General features: G+C 43.0%; 1 protein-coding gene across 1 annotated transcript; it reads left to right on the top strand.

Moving 5' to 3' along the window:
• Positions 1 to 681: 681 nt before the first annotated feature.
• LOC311252975 (NLR family CARD domain-containing protein 3-like) lies at positions 682 to 8,379 on the top strand (the record flags this gene model as incomplete). The annotated part of the gene is made up of 7 exons (XM_084346638.1): positions 682 to 928; positions 1,632 to 1,700; positions 2,770 to 4,543; positions 4,640 to 4,813; positions 5,487 to 5,660; positions 7,536 to 7,582; positions 7,722 to 8,379. 7 exons carry the CDS (start codon positions 682 to 684, stop codon positions 8,336 to 8,338), a joined length of 3,102 nt encoding a protein of 1,033 aa, XP_084202764.1. The 3' UTR covers positions 8,339 to 8,379.
• Positions 8,380 to 21,675: the final 13,296 nt, after the last annotated feature.

Genomic DNA, 21,675 nt, shown 5'->3' with positions numbered 1-21,675 from the left:
CAGGACTGCTTTCTTGCAGGGACATCAGGAGTCTTTCCTTCTTTAAATATCTTACATTTTGTTTATTTAACATGACATAATGTAGATTTTTCAAACAACTATGTTCAACAACCAAAGTTATGTCCACCTGCAGTTGTTAGAAGCTCATCTCAGAGGCTCTGAATAGTTTACTATCAGATGTGATGATGATCAGTATGTGTCATGTTGGTGATGACTATTAACAAACAGCAGAAACACAAAACTTACTGAAAGGCCATAAAGAAACGTCATGATGGTATGTTATTCCACCGTGAGTACAGATGGAAAAGTAAAGCAAAATGTTTATTTGCTTTATCCTCTCACTCTCCTGCTGTCGTCTTTGTGCTCCTAGTTAGCATTCAGAAAGATAAGGGCCTCAATCAATCAATCAATCAATCAATCTTCATTTGTATAGCACTTTTCATACACAAAGTGCTTCACACAATGAGAACAATTAAAACAATACCACAATTCCCGCCGCAAGAGAATCCTGCGATGCCTCAGAACGCTCGGCCTCCAAGCAACCCCGCAAAGGTCCAGTAGGGCTGAGGCCAGCCGACTGCGGAGAAAACCCAGGACCACCTGTAGACCAAAGAATACTATGGAGCCAGGACCGCCACAAACTCCGTCCACAGTCCCAGCCCACCCTACCCTGACCCCACCATGCACAAACAGGGGGACCTGAAGACAGAGAAAGCCAAACACCCTGCAACAGAATGGGACGCCCCCCAAACCACCACTAAATCATGCCAGGGCAACACGAGCCATCAGGCCTCGCACAAATCCACAGAGCCCAGGCCCAGCCAAGCCCAGCCAAGCACATCTGCAGTGAAAACGACGGAATCACACCCAAAACAAATGCCACACAGAGGCAACCTGACCAATGGCCCCAGACTCCCCGACCCCCTCAGTGAGAGAAAAGGAGACAAAGAAATGAATCCAGTTGAATATGGTTGCAGAGAGCCCCTGTAATCCGAGATTAAGTTTAATCCAGCAAGAAAAATCCCCCAAATAAGATAGTCATGTGAGAAGCTCGTCCTCATGCAAATGGTCAGACAGGTGAAGAGTTTGATCCATCAAGAAAATGTTAAGCTCATGTTAAGCTCCTGGTGGATGCTGCAGTGGCGTCAGGCGCAATCGCCTGGAAGCGCGTGGCCACTCCGAGTTTCCCCATCATGGCCCCTGGGCCGTCTGCACAGATGCCCACACATTTTAAATGTAATCGTACTATTTGACTTTTTTCTTCACGTACCCCCTAAGTCACTTCGTCTACCCCGTCTACCCGTCTATCACTTGATTCGTCACATTTCAGTGATTTATCAATAGGACTTGAAATGTTTCTGTGCTACAGATGTGCTCACTTGACTTTATACCTGATCTCAGTCTTTATTATTTGATAGTTTGAATGATTTTATTCAGACTTTTTTAACAACCACAGTCCAGAATAATTTGATCTAAAGAAGAAGAAGATGAATTGGTGGAGATCACACTCTGACTTATCAACTATCCAAGAATAAACTATGTAACCTACAGTACGTAACACAGGCACATTTCAAAAAACAAGTATGAAGTCAAACTGAAACAATATCACACAATGTCTCTTTCTCTCTCAGTGTCAGTGGATGTGAAAGACGTTGGAGGAGCTTCAGAGAGCAGAGGAGCGTCCTCCTCTCAGACTGAAGGTAAAGCTGCTGTTTTCTCTGGTTTGTATGGAAGCCCTGAAAGACCAAGTGTAGTTCGACTCAATTGTAACAGAGTGAAAGAAAGATAGAAAAACTTCATCAACCAACTTCAGGATTTGGTCTGTAACCTTTTTTACGATGATTTTGAATAAAAGTTTATCTTTGACATTGGTCTATAATTGTGTGAAAGGGCTGGTCAAGACTTTTCTTTAAAGGTGTCTGAACACTGGCCTTTTTCTGAATAGCCGGTTGTTGAACCAGCACTGAGAGAGTAGTTAATAGTAGAGAACACAGTGGGACGAGAAACAGGAAGGACGGATTTTATTAATTTTGTAGGATCTGTGTCACCGGATTAGAGGAGACAATCATATGAGCTACAGCAGAGGCTTCAAAGTGAGAGGTGGATCTTCTCAGGGAGGCTCTGAACAGTTTGAGGAGAGGCTCAGTAAATGGAGGTGAAAAATATAACAGTAGTTATAGTCTTAGTTATCAAAAGGACTTCACAAAGAATATGATAAATCTGTGTGATTTGGTTAAAGAGAGTTCAGAGTTACAGACATTTGGGGGAATCGGTTACTGTTTTCTCACTTTGCTGTCTATTTGTTGATGTTTGAATTCATGTCAGACAATATAAATAATAACAGGATATTTTTGCTCAATTGTTGAATGTCTCTTGAATTGCATAACATGATGATGTCATAGACATCCAGGAATTAAGCCAAACTAAGCAGGGGTGTCCAGGCTTTGTGTGAGGGGAGGCCCACAGACTGAGACTTTTAAAAACCTCTGAGCTACAGTTATTTAAAGGATCTGCAGGCAGAAAACATTCAATACAATAAACTGTAGAGTCTCCTTTAAGTGAATTAACAAATAATGTAAGAAGAGTAAAGACGTTCAGAGTTCCAACATATCTCATCATCAACCCAACTCTTTGTTTACCCGCTCTGTGATCCCAAACATACGGGTCAAGTTATAACAACTGTCAAAAAAAAGTCAGTATAAATACAAAACAGCTCATTCCGACACATGAACTGCCAACCTTGATGATCTTTGTTGTGTGTTCATTCAGAAAGTCATTCCGGAGTTTGTCAGCGTAAACTTAAATCTAACCTGAAGAAGAAGTTCCAGTGTGTGTTTGAGGGGATCGCTAAAGCAGGAAACTCGACCCTTCTGAATCAGATCTACACAGAGCTCTACATCACAGAGGGAGGGACTGCAGAGGTAAATGATGAACACGAGGTCAGACAGATTGAAGCAGCATCCAGGAAACCGAACAGACCAGAAACAACAGTCAGACAAGAAGACTTCTTTAAAGCCCCACCTGGAAGAGATGAACCAATCAAAACAGTGATGACAAAGGGAGTGGCTGGCATCGGGAAAACAGTCTTAACACAGAAGTTCACTCTGGACTGGGCTGAAGACAAAGCCAACCAGGACATACAGTTCACATTTCCATTCACTTTCAGAGAGCTGAATGTGCTGAAAGAGGAAAAGTTCAGCTTGGTGGAACTTGTTCATCACTTCTTCACTGAAACCAAAGAAATCTGCAGCTTTGAAGAGTTCCAGGTTGTGTTCATCTTTGACGGTCTGGATGAGTGTCGACCTCCTCTGGACTTCCACAACACTGAGATCCTGACTGATGTTACAGAGTCCACCTCAGTGGATGTGCTGCTGACAAACCTCATCAGGGGGAAACTGCTTCCCTCTGCTCGCCTCTGGATAACCACACGACCTGCAGCAGCCAATCAGATCCCTCCTGAGTGTGTTGACATGGTGACAGAGGTCAGAGGGTTCACTGACCCACAGAAGGAGGAGTACTTCAAGAAGAGATTCAGAGATGAGGAGCAGGCCAGCAGAATCATCTCCCACATCAAGACATCACGAAGCCTCCACATCATGTGCCACATCCCAGTCTTCTGCTGGATCACTGCTACAGTTCTGGAGGATGTGTTGAAGACCAGAGAGGGAGGAGAGCTGCCCAAGACCCTGACTGAGATGTACATCCACTTCCTGGTGGTTCAGGCCAAATGGAAGAATGTGAAGTATGATGGAGGAGCTGAGACAGATCCACACTGGACTCCAGAGAGCAGGAAGATGATTGAGTCTCTGGGAAAACTGGCTTTTGAGCAGCTGCAGAGCGGCAACCTGATCTTCTACGAATCAGATCTGACAGAGTGTGACATCAATATCAAAGCAGCCTCGGTGTACTCAGGAGTGTTCACACAGATCTTTAAAGAGGAACGTGGACTGTACCAGGACAAGGTGTTCTGCTTCGTCCATCTGAGTGTTCAGGAGTTTCTGGCTGCTCTTTATGTCCATCTGACGTTCATCAACTCTGGACTCAATCTGCTGTCAGAAGAACGAACAACTAACTATCAATCTGCAGAGACACGTCTCTACCAGAATGCTGTGGACGAGGCCTTACAGTGTCCAAATGGACACCTGGACTTGTTCCTCCGCTTCCTCCTGGGTCTTTCATTGCAGAAGAATCAGACTCTCCTCCGAGGTCTGCAGAAAGTAGGAAGTAGCTCACTGACCAATCAGGAAACAGTCGGTTACATCAAGAAGAAGCTTGAAGAGACTCTGTCTGCAGAGAGAAGCATCAATCTGTTCCACTGTCTGAATGAACTGAACGATCGTTCTCTAGTGGAGGAGATCCAACAGTACCTGAGATCAGGACGTCTCTCCGCATATAACTTGTCTCCTGCTCAGTGGTCAGCTCTGGTCTTCATCTTACTGTCATCAGAAAAAGATCTGGATGTGTTTGACCTAAATAAATACTCTGCTTCAGAGGAGGCTCTTCTGAGGCTGCTGCCAGTGGTCAAAGCCTCCAACAAAGCTCTGTAAGTGTGGAGAAGTTTTTTCAGAATGCAGTAAATGTGCTGTTATTGACCCAAATAGAAATAATTTTCCTGTTCTGATCATTATTCTTTATCCAGACTGAGTTACTGTAACCTCTCAGAGAGAAGCTGTGAAGCTCTGTCCTCAGTTCTCAGCTCCCAGTCCTCTAGTCTGAGAGACCTGGACCTGAGTAACAATGACCTGCAGGATTCAGGAGTGAAACAGCTGTCAGCTGGACTGAAGAGTTCACACTGTGTCCTTGAAACTCTCAGGTCAGGATTCATTATTTTATTTCATTATTTCATGTAACTTTACAATTGGAGCAGGTCTAGACTATACTCAGCCAGACAGGTTCCGCTATTTGGAATAGAAAACATTTGGCACTTTTCACTTACTTATACTTGAAGAAGCTGAAGCTGATGGAAATGCCATTACTTCTGCAAATACTTGGTCATGAACCAACATATTGTACAGATTAACATGATGACCTGATGATGGAGCTAGAAGAAAAGTCAGAGGATCACCCAAAGAGTTACATTTAATCCTGATGGAAGCATGAATTCCTTTTACATAAAATGTGGGTCTGTCAGTCGATTCTGCACTTTGGTCCCGACTTACTAATCTCAACAACCATTGGATGGATTGTCATGAGGTTTGGTTCAGACATTCATGCTTCCCTCAGGATGAACTGTTATTACTTTGGTGATCCTCCATCATCAGGTCATCATTTTAATCCGTACAATATGTTGGTTCATGACCAAATATTTGCAAAACTAATGGCATTTCCATCAGCTTCAGTTATACTCTGTGTTTAGTGCTGATTAGTAAATGAGTGAAAACTAAGATGATGACTATAATAAACGTTAAACCCTTCAACACAGATGTGCACTGAATCATCAGGACCCTCAGCTGATCTGTGATGTGTGTTGTTTTGTGTGTCTGCAGGCTGTCAGGCTGTCTGATCACAGAGGAAGGCTGTACTTCTCTGGCCTCAGCCCTGGACTCCAACCCCTCCCATCTGAGAGAGCTGGACCTGAACTACAATCATCCAGGAGACTCAGGAGTGAAGCTGCTGTCTGCTCGACTGGAGGATCCAGGCTGGAGACTGGACACTCTCAGGTATGACGAGTCCTGCTGCAGCCACAGACAGTCAGTGTGAGACTCTGTATCTTGACTGTAGATGGTTCAATTTCGGGAGGTCTGCTTCGTTTACTCCACCTCCAGTTGTTCAGTTCAGTTCAGTTCAGGAGAAAAGGCAGCATAGCTTCAACTGGAGAATCAGTGTTTTTGCCAAAGTGCTTGACTTTGAATTTAAAATGGTTCTGACATGGATCTCTATCAACACTGGAGTAACTGCATTCTAGATCATCACTGACAAGTGTATTTGTGTGTCAGTGTGAAACCATTTACAGACTGTAACAACTGTCTGTGGCATCAGTTTAAAGTGAAAGATTTAAAGATAAAGATATAAAACAGTCCAATAACAACGTTAGATGACACAAGGTGGAACATTCCCGTCACATCACCATAACAGCAACAGTGCATAGATGAATTTAAGATGGGTCAGTGGTGCCGTCTTTGCTCCTGTCATGAGGAAACTGCTGCTCCAGCTGAGTTTGGGCTGTTTTGAGTAGTTCTCATTATAACAGCCTGCAGGGGCAGGAAAGTTTCAGTGTTTTGCACTGTCAGCAAAATCAAATGACAAAAGAAAAGAAAACATTCAGTGATCAATCATCTGCTCCATTAATTAACATGATATGTGACCTGTGCAGAGCTGCAGCTCTCTACAGTAGCTGGTGGACCTCTGGTTTAATGCTGTTGTAATGTACTTTAGCCTGGCTTGTAGCTGCTGACTCAGCTTCACTTTCAGCTGTTCTGGAGTCGTGTTCAGGTTCTGCTGGTGGAAATCCAATGTTTCCTAATTTGGCTGCTTCAAAAGAAGAGCTTTCAGATAATTACATAATGCAGGACTTTTATTCTGAAGGATTTATAGGAAGTGTTAAATGCAGGAAGATGGCGTGACAACGTTGCATGAATGGACTTTTAATTTCTCTTCTGTGGCAGCAAACAACACTGTTGGAGCTATTTAATTATTGATTTGTTATTGATAATGTTTGATTAGTATGGTTTTATTTTGATTCAATTCGTGATACTATTTTCTATTACTAGTAATTTAAGGTAAATATCATTGTTTTGTTTAGCTTATTTAGTTTTTGTGTTCTTTGTAAATTCGGTAGCGCTGGGAACCGGAGATTATATAGGTATGAATGGAGGTGGAGGACCAGAATGCGCCTGGGTGGGCACATGGTTTTTTACCAGCGCAAGAAAGGCATACAGGAAACAGGATTTGTTTGTTATTTTGTTTTTCTTGCTTGTTTTGGGATAAATAAATCATCATAAAGAAACTCGGAGCACTGAATGGACATTATGACTTCTTGCCTGCATACGATTCACCCCCATGGTGCCGAAGTGGCCCTCTTTGATTTTGATAAGTTTTAGTTATTTCGATTTTCAGACAAACCTGTAATGTAGCCGGGCCCTAATCTTGTGTTTGCAGGAACAACAAGTTTACTAATGGATGGAGTTTATCAGGTCCAAAAGTTCATCCTGTCATAACTTTTGTCAGTCAGCTGTCCAACAAACAAACACTGCTGCTCATTAAAACACTGAACAATAAGTGACTAAGGGACAGACACTATGGATAAGTGTAGACAGGTTCTGGGTTTGAAAGGTTTACTAAGTTACTGTGCCGAGTCTCCTTCACCCGTACTGGCTCCGACGTGCTTTCTCTTCAGGTGCTCAGTGATGTGGTGCTACCTGCCATGTGAGAGCAGCTCTGCACATCTTGTAGCTGTTTTCTTTGAACACTTTAATATAAAGTGCTGCCACACAGGCCTGATGGACATATTGTGTTTCTGTGTATGAGAGTCGTGTCATGTCCATGTCTGCATGCTGAAAGAGGATGTGCTGCTCTGACCCCCCTCCTCCTTTCAGGGTGGAGCCTGCTGGAGTCCGATGGTTGACACCAGGTCTGAGGAAGTGTGAGTGTGTTTTTACTTTGATTCATGAAAACAAAGCAGCTTCACACTGTGACATCACTCAGTCACATCTGTGATGTCATCATCACACTGATGATACATTAATAACTGCAGCTGTGTTGTGTCTTTTTCTCTCCATCAGATTCCTGTGAGCTCACAGTCGACACAAACACAGTCAGCAGAAACATCAAACTGTCTGACAACAACAGGAAGATGAGATGTGTGTTACTGGTTCTGTCATATCCTGATCATCCTGATCATCCAGAGAGGTTTGAGTCCTCCTTGTGGTCTCAGCTGCTGTGTAGAACTGGTCTGACTGGTCGCTGTTACTGGGAGGTCGAGTGGAGAGGAGATGTTTCTATATCAGTGAGTTACAGAGGAATCAGAAGGAGAGGAGACAGTGATGACTGTGTGTTTGGATATAATGATCAGTCCTGGAGTCTTTGGTGCTTTAATAGTCGTTACTCTGTCTGTCACAATGACAGACAAACACTCATCTCCTCCTCCTCCTCCTCCTCCTCCTCCTCTGGTAGAGTAGCAGTGTATGTGGACTGTCCTGCTGGCACTCTGTCCTTCTACAGAGTCTCCTCTGACTCACTGATCCACCTCCACACCTTCAACACCACATTCACTGAACCTCTTTACCCTGGATTTGGGTTCATCTGGACCAGTTCTGGTTCCTCCTCAGTGTGTCTGTGTGGTGAGTCGTCTGCAGAGTCTCCTCCTGTCACAGAAACATTGTCAGTGCTAAACAGTTGAGTCTGTACAGGATCACAGTCACATCATCCTTCAGCTTCTTGTAATAAATTCATCAGTGAACTTTGTACAAAGTGATTCAAACTGATTGTAAAGATTCATCGTTTCCTCGTCATCAATGATTCTGTTCTGCACATTAAAACTGAGACATCACTTCACTTTGTTCTGCACTTGTTGTATTTGACAGTCGTCAGCATGAAGCTGGTGACCAGTGTTGGAGTAACGCGTTACTGTAATCAGATTACAATTGTCTGTAATGCAGTAATGTAACGCATTACTGTTGATAACGTCAGTAATCACATTACAGTTACGAATCAAAAATGATCTTGTTACTTGCGCTTCTTTACGGGAGGACCGAAAACCCTTTCTATGCGTGCTTACGCAACGCTCAACGGAGTAGAGGCGAGTCCAACAGAATGGAGACATCATCATCATATGAGAGATGGAAATTCAAGACTACCTCGAGCTAATAGAAAGAAAAGAAAAAAATTTGATTGTGAAATGTAAGCTGTGCCCAGGGCAGAAACAGTCATCCACCGCTGCCAACACAACCTCTAACTTGACCAAGCACCTGCAGCGGCAACATAATAGCATGAAGCTAGTGGCTGCTAAAGATCGGACCGAGAGTGATGCTGAAGAGAAGATGCTGCCGAGTCCGACACCAACAAAACAGGCAAGGCTTGACTTTGAGCAAACATTCACAACAAAAGCGGAGATAGATAGGGTCGTAGCCATGTATATTGTGGAGGAAATGTCGCCTGTTTCCACAGTGGAATCGCTGTCTTTTCGAAACATACTGACCAAAATACACCTAACACGGAGCGGACGCCCGCCATCACACAGGAAAACCTTTACAAGCTACCTGGACCAGTGTTATGTCAAGATGGAAACTGAGCTAAAGAAAACATTTGAGAGCTTAGAGTATGTATCAACTACTGCTGACATTTGGACTTGCCACAATAAAAGCTTTTTAGGTATGACAGCCCACTGGATTAACCCAAGCAATTTCCAGCATGAGAAAGCTGCAGTTGCCTGCAAAAGAATAAAAGGACGACACACGTATGATGTTATAGCCAGTGAAATTGAACAGGTTCACTCAACGTTTGGTCTGTCACACGAGGTGACCGCTACTGTAACTGAGAATGGGTCAAATTTTATTAAAGCGTTCAAGATGTTTGAGCCGAGAGCTCCTTCTTCAGCCGAGAGCTCCTTCTCTCCATGCGGACCTCCACTAAGGGAGATATACTGGTGGGAATTCCAGCTGAGCTGTGGTCACCCGCACAGTCTGGATAAAACACTCTCAGACCGGACCCCCCGCCGGAAAAGAGGAAGGAGAGGTGGTGTCCGGCGGAGACTGAAAAGGCTTAGCCTGGACAACCGTCGCCCGGCTTCCTCCGCTGCCTACGGTCCTACTCTCCAATGTTCAGTCAATCAGGAATGAGGTGGACAAGCTGGAGGTGTGGGCCAAATTCAAGAAGGAAATTAAAGAGACGTGCCTGTTAGCATTCACTGAAACGTGGCTCGGTGACTCGGATAAAGCTGAGGACCTCGTTATAAGCGGGTTTGGAAGCCCACTTCGGCTCGACAGGTCATCGGAGATTACTGGTAAAAGCCGAGAAGGAGGAGTGTGCCTCTACATTAATCAGAGGTACTGTAATACGGCCGTGGTTCGGGAAAAGATATGCACACCTGTCTACTACTACTGTCTGTCTCACTCCAACCCTATTATCTGCCCCGGGAGTTTCAACAACTCTTTTTTCACACTTGTTTACATCCATCCACGAGCAAACGCATCAGCGGCGTTACAGCTGATTGCAGATGTCACACACAGACTTGACTCAATTTGCTCCGAAGCTCCCAAGTTCATCCTTGGAGATTTTAATCACTGCACATTAAACAAAACTATGAAAACTTATGAACAATATGTAACTTGTACGACAACTTTGAAAAACTCCACAATAGACCTGTGTTATGGGTCTGTAAAGGGAGCTTATAAATCCCTGCCCATGCCTTCCCTCGGAGCGTCATATCATAAGTGTTTATCTAATGCCTGTGTACAAGCCGCTCTTCAGATGGCCCCAGTGTACCGAGAAGGAAGTTAAAATCTGGTCTGAGGACAATATTTCGGCACTTCAAGCATGTTTCAAATGCACTGATTGGAATTGTTTTCTCAGCACTTGTGACGACATTGATGAACTTTGCGACACTGTTTCCTCTTATGTTTCTTTTTGTACAGACTCTGTTATTCCAACAAAAAAGGTTGTTATTCATTCATACAACAAACCTTGGGTTACTAGAGATCTTAAACTTGTCATTAACAAAAAGAAAAGGATCTTCTATACAGGAGACTCTTCTGAGAAAAAGTGTGTCTCCAGAGAAGTGAAGAGGGAAATTGCCAAGGCTAAAATAAAATATAAGAACCAGATAGAAATGCAATTCAGCAGGGGAAATATTAGATCAGCCTGGCAGGGCTTGAAATCAATGGCCTGCATTAACCAGTGTACAAAGGAGACTAAACAACTGGTCAGCATTGAGGGGATAAATGATGCAGATTTGCCTTGTACTTTTAACAGGTTCTTCTCTCGTTTTGAAAGGTCTGATTTTACTTCTGAAGTCCATAAGTGGAGGGATTCTCTTGTACCTCAAAGGGATCTTGAAATATCACAAGATAGGGTCACTGCCTTACTAAAGAAAATAAATGTAAGGAAAGCAGATACAATTTGTGGGCGCACAATAAAACACTGTGCCAATCAGCTCAGTGAAATCTTCTCGAGTCTATTCCAATTGTGTGCTGATCATTGTCAACTTCCCTCCAGTTGGAAAACATCAACGATAATTTCTATTCCAAAATCAACAAAACCTAGAGAGTTAAATGAATTCAGACCTGTTGCTTTAACATCTCTGGTAATTAAAACTTTTGAGAGAATTCTAAAAGATGAGGTTATCTCCCTGGTATCTGACAAGCATGATCCCTTACAGTTTGCTTATCAGGCGAGTAGGGGGTAGAGGATGCAAAAGCCTTCAGTCTTGATAGAACTTACAAACATTTGGAGAAACCCCAATCTCATGTAAGGCTTTATATTTGCAGATTTTTCCTCTGCTTTTAATAAGATGCAGCCACATATTTTGATAGACCAGCTCTCATCTTATTTTAAATTACCTGACCAAATTTTATCATTGCGCTTAAACTTTTTAACAGACAGGAAACAGAGAGTCCTGGTAAATGGCACCATGTCTAATCCACTGGTTTCAAACACGGGTTCACCCCAGGGTTGTGTCCTGTCGCCTCTACTTTTTATCTTATACACAGACAGCTGCAGGTCTCAGAAAGAAAGCAGTCATTTGGTGAAATTCTCAGACGATACCGTACTTTTATCTCTCCTCCAGGGCTCAGAGTCTGATTATGGCAGCGCTCTACCTGTTCTGGCCTGTGTGTATTGTTTGTGTATTGTTCGTGGTGGCATCCTTTTGCGGCCACTAGGTGGTGCTATTTCTGTTTGTTATTATGGCCTCATTGTTTACCTTCAGTGTCCTGTAGGCGGCCATCTTGTCTTTCCCTTACACTAATAGAGAGCACATTGTGGAGTCAGGTAGCAGAAGGATCTACATCCATCCTCTGTTCGGGATTACTTTAAGAAGCATCGTCTACGTTGCTTTGTTCCTTGTATTATGTTTGTGTTATGTGTAGATGACTCTGTTAGGCCACGTTTTGTTCATGTGGTTTCATTGCCAAGCTAACAACTTGATACGCTAACGGCTTCTAGCTAGCTAAATTGTTAGCCATGTACGTAGAGACGGCCTTTATGAAGCTTATTATGCTCATCATTGTTTTTATTTTCTTTCTTCATTTCAGTTTTACTCCATTCAAATGCTGTCAATATAAGCAGTGGTGCTCAATAAACCCATTGAACATTGACCACAGTGTGCGGAAGGAGTTATCTGTCTGTCTAGTAAGGAAGGGGACTCTTTGACGAGGGCAGAACACTACCTGACTTTGTAAACCAGTGTGAGGAAAACTTCCTTGATCTCAACGTGTCAAAAACAAAAGAACTTGTTGATTTTAGAAAAGAAAAATGTTGTGAGAAACCAAAACCAAGTATTATCCAGGGCAACGAGGTTGTCATTGTTGACACCTATAAGTATTTAGGAACGGTGTTTGACTCTAAACTGAAGTTCGATGTAAACACTGAGAATATTATGAAGAAGGGCCAACAGAGGATCTACTTGTTGAGAAGGCTAAACTCTTTTAATGTCTGTAAGGAGATCTTGGGTGTGTTTTATCAGTCTTTTATTGAGAGTATTTTAACATTTCCTTTTATTTGTTGGTTCGTTGGTCTTTCTATCAAGGACAAGAACTGCCTCTATAATATCGTGAAGGTCTGCTCCAAGATAATTGGCATCCGCCAGAGAGACCTGAGTTCTCTGTGGGAGAGACAGGTGATCAAAAGAGCACGGGGAATAGTTTCCCAACCTGACCACATCCTGTCTTCTGACTTTGTCTTAATGCCATCAGGCCGTCGCCTTGTCGCATCACTTGTTAGGACCAATCGTCGGGCGAAATCCTTTATTCCCTCTGCCATCAGGTTGTTTAACCTCGATGGTATGTGAAATCAAGAAGCACTTTATATTTATTGTAATTACTGTTGCTATTAATTTATGGTGCCATGTATCACTGTGTTATTTATTTACTGATGTGCTGTGAGAGTCTGTGCCACATACTGATTACCCGACATGGATTTGTTGTCTCCCTCTTCTTCCTTTTATCTGTCTTTCAACGAAATTGAGTCTGCTGAACCGAATTGCCCCTCGGGATAAATAAAGTTGTCTGAATCTGAATCTGAAGTCAGATTCAGACGAGGAGGGCAGTGGAGATGAAGATGTGGTGTTCACAGATGTTGAAGAAGTCCTCTCCAGTGGTACCCCAGACGGACAGTATTCTCTACCCCCTCACCTGAGGTGTGCATCACACACACTGAACTTGATTTCTACTAATGATGTTGACAAATGGCTGGCAGCGAACCCTGAGTCCAGATCAGTGTACAGAAGTGCAACTATGAAGTGCTCTGCCCTCTGGACTAAGACCAGCCTTTCTACTGTGGCCTCTGAGCTTGTTGTGGATATATGTAGAAGAAAACTCAAGGTGCCGACAACAAAGAGAAGAAACTCATTCCATGATGCCTTGTCCCGCATCACTGACATTCCCATCCCAGAGTTGAACTCCCTCGGCAGTCTACTAGAAATTAAAGCCTTCACTGAACGGGAGTATCAGTTTCTTAAGGAATACTGCACGGTCATGAAACCACTCACTGTGGCTTTGGACATACTGCAAGGTGAAGATAACTGCTACTATGGGAGTCTCCTGGCAACGCTGGAGATTTTGATGTCAAAGACACTGGCACTGCAAAACGGGCTCTCTGGGGTGACAGAGGGGCTGCCCAATGTGATATTACAGGTATGTTTGTTTTATTATGTAAATCTGAAATCCAAATCCATTGTTTTATTTTATGTTTTATTTGTTTTTATAGTGACACGGGAGATATGTCACAGTTCCTCATTAATTCACATGATGACTCCCACTGAGTAAATTAAATACTACACGGCAAAAATTACACTATACATAGCCAAACTCTGTTTTTTTAAAGGTCCCATATTATGAAAAACTCACTTTTTCTGGGATTTGGGGTGTTATTTTGGGTCTATGGTGCTGCCACACGCATACAAACTTTGAAAAAAGACCATCCGTGCTTTTTTGAGTGAGATACAGATTTCTGACGGTGTCTTGCCTGCAGTTTCCAGATGAGCGAGTCAAATTTCGGCCGGTCGTCGACATCGACGACCGGCCGAATAATTCCACCCACAGTGTCCACCCACCAGGTACAGCGCTACCGTCTCTGAGATCCGCCATTACGCTATCAAAAGCACCATGTCGAAGCGCACCGAGAAGTGCTCTGTTTTTGTTTGTAAAAATCAACGTAAGTGCCTATACTCTGTCCCAACTACAGAAGAGACAGTGGTTGCGTTTCATTTTTAACGACAACGTGCCGGCTACAGTTCTTGTGAGTCTGTTTGTGTGTGCTAACCACTTCACATCGGACTGCTTCAGTAATGAGGGTCAGTACAAAGCTGGCTTTGCCTCGACACTGACCCTCGTAAAAGGATCAGTCCCAACCATACGGGACCCAGCAACTGCACCCGAGCCACAGGTAAGTGTCGCCACGTTTTGATAGTATTTACAGTTGCCTATGAGTATGGTGAAGTCAGCCTGAAACTGGCTAACTAGTTAGCTCAGCTTCGGTCTGCTATGCAGTGGCGTTTGAAGCGAGTTTAATGTTGATAATATTACGAGGGAGCTTGGTTGTCACAGTAAAAAGGCTGGAAACGTGCAGACTGGAGACAGAGACTATACGGACAGTATCCAAGAGTTTGGAGACTGTGTTGGAGACAAACACAGCTTTCGCGAGCTGTTTTTAGCTGTTACCTGTTGCAGGTCAGTGGGGGATGGGAGCTGGGTGGTTGTGTTGGGGAGTCCTGCTGCAGCCGCAGAGTCTGTATTTTTCTGAGCCTCTCCTTCTGGTCCGATTCTGGGTCAAACTGGTATGGTTGAACAACAGCATCTCAGCGAGGCATAGTGATACATCCACCGTAAACATTAGCACATGCTACCGCTAGCGTGAAGCTGCAGGCACAGAAACAGCCTGCTCTCAGCAGAGCTCAGTAGAGCCACTTTTAGACAGCTGATATTCAGGACCACTGATGGGTTTGGGGGCAATACATTTCGAATACAGTGTTGTTGGACTTCTGACAGCTGTGTGGAATTGATGAAAAACAGTATAATATGGGACCTTTAAAAAATGTACATCTGCAGGCCATCAAGACTCGATTTGCATCGGTGTTTGACAGCAACCATGCTCTACTTGCTGCTGTGACACTGCCAAAGTTTAAAGTGCGGTGGCTGAAAGAAGAGGGGAGCAGAGATGCTTTAAGGACACTGCTGACCACCAAATGCCGCGCTTTACTCCGCAATGAGCAGGACCTCCGACTCTGAGGTCATTGAATATTTGAAGTCAGGGTCACAGATCCTGAACCGTTTCCCCATAATTAAGACTATGTCCATGAAATTCAACACAGCCACACCCTCTAGTGCACCGGTTAAGAGGCGCTTTAGCTTGGGCAGTCCCTGAGGAGGAACAGATTGTCTGATAAAAGATTTGAAAGACTCCTCCTCATGAGGTATAACCACTTCTTTGATAGGAATGTCCAGTAAGATGGAAAAATTAGCTGTAAAACTAGCTGTCAAGCCATAGTTTGTTGAGTGAGGGTTATGGTTAGTGAGCTACAGTGAGCTTGGCCTGTTAAATGCAGTGAGTTTGGCCTGTTAAATACAGTGAGTTTAGATGATGACACGTGTGGACGAGACAGACATATCCTGATCATCCAGAGAGGTTTGAGTGTCCTCAGCTGCTGTGTAGAACTGGTCTGACTGGTTGTTGTTACTGGGAGGTTGAGTGGAGAGGAGATGTTTCTATATCAGTGAGTTACAGAAGAATCAGAAGGAGAGGAGACAGTGATGACTGTGTGTTTGGAGTGAATGATCATTCCTGGAGTCTGCAGTGCTTTAATGGTCGTTACTCTGTCTGTCACAATGACAGACAAACACTCATCTCCTCCTCCTCCTCCTCCTCCTCCTCCTAGGTGAAAAATGATTCAAAGTGATTGTAAAGATTCTTCATTTACATTTTAAACTTCTTCCATTAAATTGTGGAAATTGCGTTGACTTGTACTTTCTGTCATGTGTTGTTTTGAATTCTGGCTCTTGTTCCAATAAAATCCAGAAATATTAGTGAAATGTCAGAAACAGGAAACATTGACTCGTCTGTAGCTTTAATTGTAAAGAGTCATTGTGAACAAAGTTGTAAATGGACAGTAAAATATGATCAGATGTACTCGACACGCCACCTGAAACACTCTGACTTGTTTCATGTGTTTCTAATGATGAAACACAAAGTTTGATCATGTTGGTTAACACATGTAATTATGTCCGTAGTGACGTCATAAACTGTCAACATCTGTTCATTTCTGTGTGATTATTATATGAGAAGAAAACACATGTTAATGACAATCGTGTTTCTCTCAGTGTTTTGTGGCTGTTGAAGTCCGGCTGTATTTTGAGGATGTTTGTTGGATTTGAATCTGTAAATATGAATCATCACTGACGTCCATTTGTTTGAGACGGTTCATTGCATTATTAGTTGAAGCACACTGGTGCTGAGTTCTGTATGTGTAATAATAATACTAATACACTTTATTCATACAGCAGTTTTCACAGTTAAAAAGGGCTTTACGAGGTTGAAAAGGGATTAACACATGTCAGAGTTGAGGCCAATAACAGCAGACATGTATAAATAATACAATAAATAAAGAGGAATATGGAGGATAATCAAACAGACAGACATGTTGAAATGAAACAGCGTGATGGCAGCATTAATAAAAGACTACCTGCTGATTTAAAAGATGTCAGTGATTCTGCCGCCTCAGAAAACCACTGAAGATTTCCCTCATTTGACTCCAGGACGACAAACAGTGAAATATGTGCAGTGAAATGTAACAGACTGAGATATATACAGACTGAACAGTGTGATATGAGCTCACTGGATACACAACAGCTGTGCTTTGTTTTCACCAGCAGAGGGCGTCAACGTCCTCCAACTCCAGCAGAATAATGCTGAATAAAGAGCAGAGAAAACTCAGAAAGTACTGAGAAATACTTCAAGCTTCAAGGCTTCACACAAATATATGAGTTTTACTGTAACACACTTTATTTATACAGCAGCTTTAAACACAAAGTGCTCTGACAATCAAGCTAAATCAAGAACGTTACAGAATAAACAGTCAAAGCAAACACAGTCAGTGTGAGTCGTCACAAGCAAAAGCAATAAAAGATAAAACAGGAAACAGAAAAACAAAGAAAGAAAAAAGTGATGCAAATAAAGAGATAAATAAAATAAAGGAGGATAAGAAGACGACATCACATCACAGGAATTAAGAGCAGATTAAAAGATTCAGAGCAGTGTTGGGACCCACAGATGAAGTCGTTCATTGTGGATTTTAAAGTGGACTCTGAACTGAACTCAGTTTCCCAGAATTCCCAGTCGAAGAATTAGGAATTTGTAGTATTCCAGCTTAGTTAGCACCAGCATCTGCAATGCAAAGCTTACCAGCTAACTCCACAATCCAAGGAACATGAAGCAAGTTAGCACCGAGCTGCTATCCCTGCAAAGGAATGGAGCGACCAGTTTCCTCCGTCATCTGTCTTTCATCAGACTTTGCACTAAAAGAACAGCATTGTTCAACATTGGAATTACAACCTTCTCCTGCTTGGCTCATCAGTCAGGAACCACCAGCACCTTTTCTTCAAAGACTGGAAACATCAACTGGGCCAAGATAGCACACAGCATAGCATAGCACGGCTAAGCACAGTACTGTTTAACTCTGGTTGACGTAATCAAGGGCGGACTTACCATTAGGCAAACACAGGCAATTGCCAGGGGCTTCGAGATTTCCAGGGGCCCCCAAACGTCTCATAAAATCTGATTAATAAAGTTGTCTTTGATTTAAAGTAATTATTTTTGTTTTAGTCTTAATTTGCGCGCTTAAAAATACATAAAAATGCTTAATCTATCATGATCGTTTCGACTGCTCCCCCCTCCCTTCTCATGCAATGGACTAGTCCATGTTACTGCGCATGTGCTGGCTCAGGAAGACGGTAGCAAAACAAAGGTGTTTTTGCCTCTCCGGTTTTGAGAGGTTTTGAGTTGAGAAAAATGAAGCGGAGTTACCCCAGTGGAGCGGAGGAGGTGAGAGGAAAGTAAAACATTTTTTTATCAAAACTACTAAAGGCGTCAACCTTTTTCACAGTGACACTGAATGTAGGTACTCGACAACAGCAAGAGCCAGACGCTCTTGTCGGTAGTAGCACTGCTGTCAGTGTCAGCCGAGGAGGAGATGAAGTGGAGAGTGACATGAGTGAAGCTTTTCATCACAGAGATGTGAGGATTAAAGCGGTCAGAATGGCAAACTATATTAAATGTTGATTAATGCTCTTATCAGTTACAGTAAAAGCGTTGAGATGATTCACTTGTTAGATAATAATCCTCAAGAAGGATTGTAAGGACTTTATCTAGCTCAGGAAATAGGAGAATTTTCTCAAATTCACACTTTTTAGTTGATTCAAAATCTTTGTTTGGTGATAAATGTTATTCACTGGACAGGGGGGACGTATAAAAACGCTTATGTAACTAGTAACTTAAGCTGTCAGATAATTGTCACAGATTTCAAAAGCAGGACAAAGTGGCCTAAATTACATACTCACTTTTTGTCAAAATTGAACTAAAGTACAGTACTTGAGGGAAAGCATTTAGTTACGTTATGTTACCGGGTACAAGATTAACACTGTCTTATGCGTTGATTCTCAGAATGAGAGAGTGTTGGACCCGGGGGACTCTGTGCTCTGAGGATCAGAATCAGAACCAGAATCAGAATACTGTATTAATCCCCGGGGGGAAATGTTTTGTTCCAGATGCTCCGTGCAAAGTAGAAATAGAAATATAGCATGAATGGAAACAAGAGATAAAGATAAAGATAAAATAGTAAAGTAGACAATAAAATAAAGAATAAAATAGACAATCTCAAGTGTTCAATGACCACTCCAAGTATTTACAGATATACAGTGCAATTTATATATGGTAAGGGAAATATACATAGATACACATAAATATACATATATAAATATATATAACACTTTGAGTCCGATCATCAGAGGGAGGAGTTGTAAAGTTTAATGGCCACAGGTAGGAATGACTTCCTGTGGCGCTCAGTGATGCATTTGGGAGCAATTAGTCTGTGGCTGAAGGTGCTGCTCTGTTTGACCACAGAGTTGTGGAGAGGGTGAGAGCCATACTGCAGTATCGCCTGCAACTTCGACAGCATCCTCCTGTCTGACGCTGCTGTCCAAGTGTCCAGCTCCACCCCCACAATGTCACTGGCCTTCCTGATCAGCTTGTTGAGTCTGTATCATCTGCTACTCTCAGTCTGCTGCCCCAGCACACAACAGCAGATAGAATAGCACTGGCCACCACAGACTCATAAAACATCCTCAGCATAGTCCGGCAGATGTTAAAGGAGCGGACCCTCTAGAAAATAGAGGCGGCTCTGTCCCCTCTTGTAAAGGACTTCAGTGTTCTTGGTCCAGTCCAGTTTATTGTCGATGAACACCCCCAGATATTTGTAGTGTCCAACGATGTCCACGCTATGCCCCAGGATGGAAACTGGGCTCACTGGTGTCCTGGTTCTCCTCAGATCCTCAGGATGATGAAGAGTTGGATTGTGAGACTCCATCACTCACTCAGCAGTTTAGTAGTCATGTTGATCAATGTTGATCCAACAATATCCAGGCTGAACCTACCTGCTGCTGCCCACATTGAAGACCCTGTGTTGAGGTGAGAATAAAACTTTTGTCACTGCAGTACGAGGATGTGGAGGGCCCCAATGACTGGGTTTGCCTCGGGCCCCCATATGACTAAATACGCCCCTGGATGTAATGCACATGTGTTCGGTGTTATTGGATCTCAGGTCAGGTTGTTGGTAGTTTGCTTTGCTACTACTGGGCTAATTTGACGGTAGTTGAATGATGCTTCACACAGACTCAGTCTTTACATGCAACTAACCATCTTCTATAACGTAGCATCACGTCAAACACACACACAGACACACACACACACACCTTCGACCATGACAGCTGTTATGGTCATTTTGATTGTAGTTATTAAGTTAATTATTAAACAGAGTTACAAACAGTTTAGGACCTTTTTACGGGACTGATTGGTGACTTGGCTCTTTTCCCTTCTTCAAGGGTGGTGATCTAATGTAAACTGGATCTTATTATTTATGATAATTAATAATTATCCCTGATAATGTAATGTATATGTTATAATGTAACAAAAGATAGCGCCGCAAGATCGGCAGCCAGTTAGAGCAGCTCTGTCTTTTACTTTGTCTCTCTAGTGTTTTGAGTGTGTTTAGATTATTTCTTTATTCTTTGTTTCTGCTGCACTGACCCACGTTGCAGGTGAGGAACCATGGATGGTCAGTTTGTAACGTTAGCAGTCTGCATACTGCTTTTCATCATGAACTTCAGCTGGAGAGCCATTCGAGAGGAAAAGAGGCTGCAGAGCGTCTGTCATCATGGGAAACATCAGATCTCTCCCTAATAAGATGGAAGAACTAATGGCGCTGACCCGGCTGCAGAGGGAGTATCGTGAGTGCAGCCTCATGTGCTACATAGAGACGTGGCTGAACGGACTTTCTCCAGAGTCACTGTGACCCTGGAAGGCTTCCAGATTGACAGACTGCATCACAGACTACATACACTTCTGTGTGGAGAACATGAGCTTCCAGGAAGGTGCGGTGTTTTCCCAACAACAAACCCTGGGTGAACTCTGGGATCAAAACCCCACTAGACAAAAAGAGGAGGGTTTTCAGATCGGGGGACAAAGAGGAACTGAGAGTCCAGAAGGAGCTCAGGCAGGAAATAAGGAAGGAGAAAAACAGCTACAAGAGGAAGCTGGAGCAGCAGCTGGAGCAGGACAACACCAGGGATGTCTGGAGACGACTGAAGAAACTACCTGCTCATGGAAAAGGTGGAGGGAGAGAGAGACGGTGGAGACCAGGACTGGAGAGACAAGAGGTAAATACTCTCAATGACTTTGTTTGCCGTTATGAGTCTCACTTAGTTTTTTGTAAATATCTTATTTTTCCTATTTATTTTCTATTTAACTTTATGTGTATTTGTCCGACTCTTTTTCCTGCACTTGTTGCATCTTCAGCTGTTGTAACAAGTGAATTTCCCGGTTGTGGGATAAATAAAGTCCATATCTAATCATTAATTATTACTGATAACCAAATTTAACCCAAAACTCTTTATTAATGTTGCATGAAGCTCTACATAAATGTCGACTGAGTGAAGATCAGCAGCGTCTCGTGTCTTCTTACCTCTGAACTGAGGCTGCTGTGGAGCCTCACGCAGTCACATCACTCTTACTAATTACTTTCACTTTCACAAATAGGCCCTTTAAGTCACAGTGTCACATATATAATAGTGAGAAGAAGAAAAGTCCATCATTCAGTGACATAATGAACATTTACTGTGGTCAGACTGAGTCACAGAGTTGTTCTGTAACATGGTCCGATCACAGTTCACATGGATGCAGCAGAACCAGAGGAAGCCGGGTTTATTTCTCCTTCCTGGTTATTAACAGTCCACTAACAGCCACAAACTGCTGCTT

The sequence above is a fragment of the Pagrus pagrus genome, assembly GCF_965226575.1.
Source record: "Pagrus pagrus genome assembly, chromosome: 24".
Classification (NCBI taxonomy): Eukaryota; Metazoa; Chordata; class Actinopteri; order Spariformes; family Sparidae; genus Pagrus; species Pagrus pagrus.
Note: the sequence above shows the minus strand (reverse complement) of the source record. Positions and strands in the feature narration are given on the sequence as shown.